The sequence below is a fragment of the Papilio xuthus genome, unplaced genomic scaffold (genome assembly GCF_000836235.2).
Source record: "Papilio xuthus unplaced genomic scaffold, Pxut_1.1 DF825928.1, whole genome shotgun sequence".
Taxonomy (NCBI): Eukaryota; Metazoa; Arthropoda; class Insecta; order Lepidoptera; family Papilionidae; genus Papilio; species Papilio xuthus.
The window spans coordinates 3,363,341-3,369,386 of record NW_013532721.1 but is presented as its reverse complement, the minus strand read 5'-3'; the positions used below and the strand labels follow the sequence as shown (position 1 = coordinate 3,369,386).

The 6,046-nt window shown below is 33.0% G+C and overlaps 2 protein-coding genes across 2 annotated transcripts; both read left to right on the top strand.

Annotated features, from left to right (window-relative positions):
- LOC106125187 (inducible metalloproteinase inhibitor protein-like) lies at window positions 1–2,686 on the top strand. Its single transcript, NM_001312313.1, is given in 3 exon segments — window positions 1–159; window positions 498–692; window positions 1,989–2,686. Coding segments are annotated over 3 exon segments (486 nt in total). The 5' UTR covers window positions 1–104; the 3' UTR covers window positions 2,225–2,686.
- A 649-nt stretch (window positions 2,687–3,335) lies between these two features.
- Window positions 3,336–6,040, top strand: LOC106125208 (SCO-spondin-like). The gene is made up of 5 exons (XM_013322317.1): window positions 3,336–3,430; window positions 4,063–4,260; window positions 4,560–4,763; window positions 5,018–5,035; window positions 5,667–6,040. The coding sequence occupies exons 1-5, from the start codon at window positions 3,364–3,366 to the stop codon at window positions 5,702–5,704; spliced, it is 525 nt and encodes a 174-aa protein (XP_013177771.1). The 5' UTR covers window positions 3,336–3,363; the 3' UTR covers window positions 5,705–6,040.
- The last annotated feature ends 6 nt before the right edge of the window (window positions 6,041–6,046 follow it).

The following is a 6,046-nucleotide window of genomic DNA, read 5'->3' as shown; positions in this document are numbered from 1 at the left end:
AATTTATTGGTTATTTTGTTTGTTTCTTTTGGACTTTTTGGTGACTAGAAATATACACGATATTCATTTGTTTCGAACGTAGTGTTTTTTTTTAATTTAGCAAAATGTTGAAGATATTATTAGTGGTTGGAGTTGTTTTTATTTACACGGCATACGCAGGTAATTAAATTCATGATAATTTATAATGACTTTACAGTTTTTAGAGGAAACAATATTGTCACAACTTTCTTGTTATTTGCTTTTGTGGCATTTCATAAATATTTACAAGATTAAATTCACTTATACTTATTTATATTATGTTTTTTTGTCTTAAATATTTTTGATTAGTGAAAATTCACCATTAGGTCGAAAACCATATGGTTCATGACAATAGTCAAATAAAGGTCATCGAACCCTGATTGTTAGGATTGTGACGCTTATATTTTAAGAATTAAAAACAAACAATCACTTTTATGTTATAAAGTGAAATTAAAAGAAACTTTTTATAATATCAACAGCGGTAGTAACATGCGGTCCTAATGAGGAATTGAATCGTTGTCCCTCAAACTGCTCGGACGCTTGTCCAACAAGGAGTGGAGAGTTCAACAACTGCAGACGTCCGAACAGACAACATTGCCCACCTCCGAAATGTGTATGTCAGTTTAACTACAGACGAGCTGAGAATGGAACCTGCATACCAGCGAGAGAATGCCGTAAGTATTCTGTAGTACTTAACTTCGAAAATAGTATTATACAATAAACCGTCACCATCCATTTCCGAATTAATAAAACCAAAATATATAAATATAATAGTTGTCGCCCCGCGACTCCGTCTGCTTTGAGTTAAAAAATAGGTACTTAATTGGTAGCCTATGTGTTCTTTCAGATTGTGTTCTACATCCGTCCATCCATACCATCATACCATCGCATTTATAATATTAATCTTAATAATATCATAAGTGCGAAAGTTTAGATGGATGGATGTTTATTAGAATTTATCTCTGGAAAGACTAAATCGTGATGACATTTGGCACAAATGTAGAACATAGTCTGAAAGAATACATAGGGTATTTATTTGGTTTTATTCATTTCCGCGCGGACTGAGTCGCGGACAACAGCCAGTAAGATATACAAACACTATTAGAACCGTGAAAAACATAACCTTCCTGTCAATCACGCAATAGTTAACAGTTATTTTTTACTTTACGACGGACGTACGATAAATTGTGATTTATCACACTTCTTTTTTGCTGATGTAATTTACAATTTGATTCAAATGGTTTTTTTGGACCACCATTATATTTTAGAATATGAAATAACTAGCCGTCGCACGCGACTCCGTCGGCGAGGAATTAGATAAAATTAATTACTTTCATATGTTCTACATTTATGCCAAATTTCAGAGAGATCCGTACAGCCGTTCTGGAGATACCTTGTAACATGAATCCGTATATCCAAACATGTGCATTTGTAATATTACTAAATTTATAAGTAGTTTTTAATTGCGTCTAAAGACCAATTAATCACCGAACATGCCTAGAATTTCCCCATGGTATGATTTGTTTACTGGTATCATAGTTTGAATGAAATAAATTGTTACCTTTTTACGTCAGATATAGAAAACGAATCAATTATCTATCAGCCCACCGTGACAACACGTTCAGTCAACACGGAAAATATGTATATGTGAAAATTATATGTACTGTAAATTATGTGTGACTATATAGTTAATTTAATGATAAAAAATTTACAGATAAATATACTATTATAGTATCCAAACTTTACTTTGAATTCTATTGTTTTTTTTAATCAAAATTCAGATACTAAGCTGTCCGTCCGCGCGGTATCAAAAAAGGGTTATGTGTTCTTCCAGACTATGTTCTATGCCTAATTACAGCGAGATCCGTTGCGCCGTTCCGGTGGTTCCAACAAACATCAATCCATCCAAACATTCGCATTTATAATATTAGTCAGATAGTAGGATGTTAATAATTTTCTTTTTTTCACAGCTGCATTCGATTGTTCTAATGAAAACGAAGAATACGATCCCTGTCCTGGTTACTGCCCTACAGACGACTGCAGTCAGGCAACGCCGAACGGCGAATGCCCTTTATTTGGATTATTCTTAATTGTCGTTGAATGTCTACCGACTTGTCGATGCCAACCGACATATTGGAGGAAGGACGGTGTCTGTGTACCCTACCAACAATGCTTAGTCAATAAAGATAAATCTATTTCACAGTAATTTAAAAAAAATGCAGTGTGTAAAAATAGTATAATACCATGTTTAATTCTACTAAGTTCCATTTGACCTATAAGTTCCTGTTTTTTGTTCCTTCAAGTTTTTAAATTAAAAACACATTTTTTTTAATTGATGTTCTTTTATTTTTAAATGTTTAATCTATGTAAATGTTTGTTTTAATAAATCTTAAATAGTATATGTTTCTGATTAATTTGTGTATGAAATAAATAGTGAATATTAAACAAATAAAAAGGATAGAAATAAGTTTTCCTATTTCAATTTCTGAGAGAATATAACTTCGACAAGTCAACTTCAATGTCACAATTTGAAGACAGTTTATTCTTTTCATTGTAAAATACAATATTATAACCTAAAATGATAATGTAACAGGATGTTCAACTATCGTATCTCCTGAAAGAAGGTCAGTACATACCTTGTCCTACATAACATTGATATATTCTAGGTTAACTGCACTAGAAACACTTCGATGAAATTAAATAAAACATTTCAAATTATACTTGTATTATTATTTAAGGTTTTCATATTCTTAAAATTTTCATTTCTTAAAACAATTTGATTTCCTGAATATTCACTTTAATTAAACTTTACATACATATTTAAATGACAAAATCTTAATCTAGCAGAAACACTAGTAATAAAATTGTAGGCGCTCATCGAGTTGAAATCTGAGTTAGTTTCGACGTATTTCTAAGAGTACTTACTATGTTATTGTCTGGTTTCATTAGACTTTAAATTAAATTACATGTATCAGTCGGTAATTATTAGGTTTTAGTTCTTAAGAAAGGATAGAAATCACTGCCGTAACAAAGCATACTAAATATGTACCTCTCTCCTAAATGTTGATACTCAAACGTGCAGAAACAGTTCGTGTCAAATAATTCAGATATTGTATAAAATAGAAGAATTCCTAAAAGAAAATTATTATTACTAGGCCATCAGCTATCGGAAAAAAACATCGTAAAATAGATTAAATGACCATCTCTATATGTTTAATAATATTTCTTATCAATTTTAAAATAATAAATCGTGCAAAACAACACGTTTCATACATTTAATTGCAATGTATGACGTACGAGAAGCTATATAAGAAAGGATAAAACTTGTGATAACGTTTCTAGAAAATGCTGCTTCATAATTGCTTTTTAATTCTTTCAATCTGTCTGTTATTACACACTGCAATAACTTCAGGTAATATCAAGTTAAATGTAACTATTTAATTTTTTTTTAAATTAATAATAGACGGCAAAGTGTTCTTCAAAACAATTGAAAATTGACAACGTTTGAAACTGGAAAGCGACAAATATAATCATGTTTTTTGATAAGTCTGGTAACTTTGTGGTCTCTTCTTGAAGGGAAATATTTTAAAATGAGCGACTTTGACCACACAGAGGACAGGAGTGAAGTGGAAGCAATTCCGCGTTTCGTCTGATGAGTGTGCGTCCCGGAGGCCTCATTTAGTCCTCTTTTCCTTCCCACCCTTTTTTTATAAGGAAAGCATAGGAAGTGCAAGTGGACTTTCCGGATGAAAGGATCCATGGAAAGGGAAAATATTTTCTTTCTGTGCATCCTCTGCTTCGGAGATTAAAGGTAGGCAACGCATATGCAATTGCGTATATCTATGGGCAGCGGTCGCTTCGGTATTTCAGCGATTTCAGGTGGCCGTTCGCTGCTTTGTCACCTTATGATATAAAATAAAATAAAATGGTGTACTAAGATGTACTGAAGCTAACAATTAAGTATTATATAGTTCCATAAATATGCGAAATAATTACAAACCCATGAATTGTTTCAATATTGTAAAAATTTAATTTTTGTCACAGCTAAACTGAGGTGTCGTAAGAATGAAGTCCTTGTGATGAACCCGACGCCATGCGCCGACCGCGTCTGTCCCCGAAATGCAAAGGCGCTGCGTGAGGCCTGCATCACTCCTAGCCACATCAAACTGCCCCCAAAATGCGTTTGCAGATTCAACTACAGCCGCGACCGACGGGGGAGGTGCATTCCTACACATTCTTGCCGTAATTACTATATTTGAACTACGTACATACTTTATAACAATCATGCTCTTAGAATAAGAATTTCTAAATGCCACGATTCTGGCACTTCTCTTTTTGAATTTTGGTCTTAGAAATCAACGATTAGTAGCAGTACTTTCAAAGGCTAAACTAGTTAGCCTAGGTTTTGTGACAAATAATGTTGAAGCGAAATAACTGGCTATCACATTTTCTGTTTTAACATGAGATACGTTGACATTTTTACTTAGCTTTTATTAATCTAGCTTTAGAGTATGGGAGTTTCAAAGAATAACTGTTTGCAGCTCCCATTGCGTGTGGGCACAATGAGATATTCGACGCATGCCCACCGCAATGTCCCAGTGACGACTGTAGCCAAGCTACGCCATCAGGCCGATGCCCAATTGTGGGCCGAATCGGCATCGTGACGCAGTGCAGGCCACAATGCCGCTGCGCCTACCACCACTGGCGTAAAAACAACGTCTGCGTACCTTACGAACAATGCAATAGTTAGTATTACCCTGTTAATAAATATATGTACTATATTATAAGGAAGTGCGGCCCCGCTTGCCTTAGTAAAGGCGCTGCTGCGCCCCCATATGCATAGTAGGTATTTTAAAGAATTCTCGACACTAGTGATCAAATTATTTCTTAGCGTTAAGTAAAGAGTTTGGATCAGCACTACATGTTTGTTGTTGCATTGTATTCGGTTATTCTAGTCGTATATATTTTTTTAATACAATCCGTTTTCTTTGTTTTACAGTAACACCGATTAAAAGAGGTAAGACTTAGGGCCTTAAAACTTAAATAGTGCTTTTACATATGTCAACCCTTTAACGCTCGCTGATATTAGATATTACCAGAAATCTATTATTGAAATATGATTATCGCGATCTTGACAAATAAATAAAGAAATGCATGAAACAGTTTTGGAGATAAACATATTTAAGGATAAAATTTACTCTCATCTTGTACTCATAACCAACTCACAATCAACGGCGGCGGTCAAAGGGTTAAAGCAAATGTTTAATTAGACTAAGTCTAAATGTATTTGGTAGTAATACAGAATTTACAGAGTACTTGAAGTATAATACATTCTTTTTTTTTTGCTGGCTAATTGTTCTTTTTGTGCCATATGTACAAAAGTGCGTTACAATATTAATTTATCTCTATGTTTAACTTTTCCAACTTCTTTTTATATTAATAACGTGTTTATTAACGCATGTTCTAACGTGGATAAATTTAGGTAGAAATATTGTCGATTAATTTAACTTGTAAATGTGTGTTTTTATTAATAAATTGATTCATTTATCATATGTTGTTATGTATTTACGATAAAACTATTTACGTTATATTAACTTACTGAGTGACCATATGTGAAAAAAAATTAAATATTTTGCAATCATTTTCAGAGCCACGTTCGTGTAATGCAACTACGGAAAATATATAGATGTTTAATTCTCTTTATGAATAAATAATATTACAATTGTATTAAAAACAATAAACAACTTTATACGAAGAATTATTTATTGAAAATGATAAAGTAAGTTTTTATAGAGGCGATGTTTTTAGGATAACTTGAGTTCTGGTTAAAACATCCGTGGGTTTCCATAGTTGAAATAGACATACAAAAATATATCTATCTCTTTCATTACTATCACTGTCATCTTGTCCTTGTCCCACACGTGGAGTCGGTGCACCAGGTTTTATAAACGTTAATTAAAGTTTTGGTTAAAAAAAACATAAGCATAACTATATAAGCGAACGTACCCATACTACGTGACACTTTTAG

What these genes read in the sequence shown, in the direction of transcription:
- LOC106125208 (XM_013322317.1), top strand. Translation starts at nt 3,364, where the DNA reads ATGCTGCTTCATAATTGCTTTTTAATTCTTTCAATCTGTCTGTTATTA. An exon ending in ACACACTGCAATAACTTCAG is followed by an intron (nt 3,431 to 4,062) that starts GTAATATCAAGT and finishes TTTTTGTCACAG; the next exon opens with CTAAACTGAGGTGTCGTAAG. An exon ending in CATTCCTACACATTCTTGCC is followed by an intron (nt 4,261 to 4,559) that starts GTAATTACTATA and finishes AACTGTTTGCAG; the next exon opens with CTCCCATTGCGTGTGGGCAC.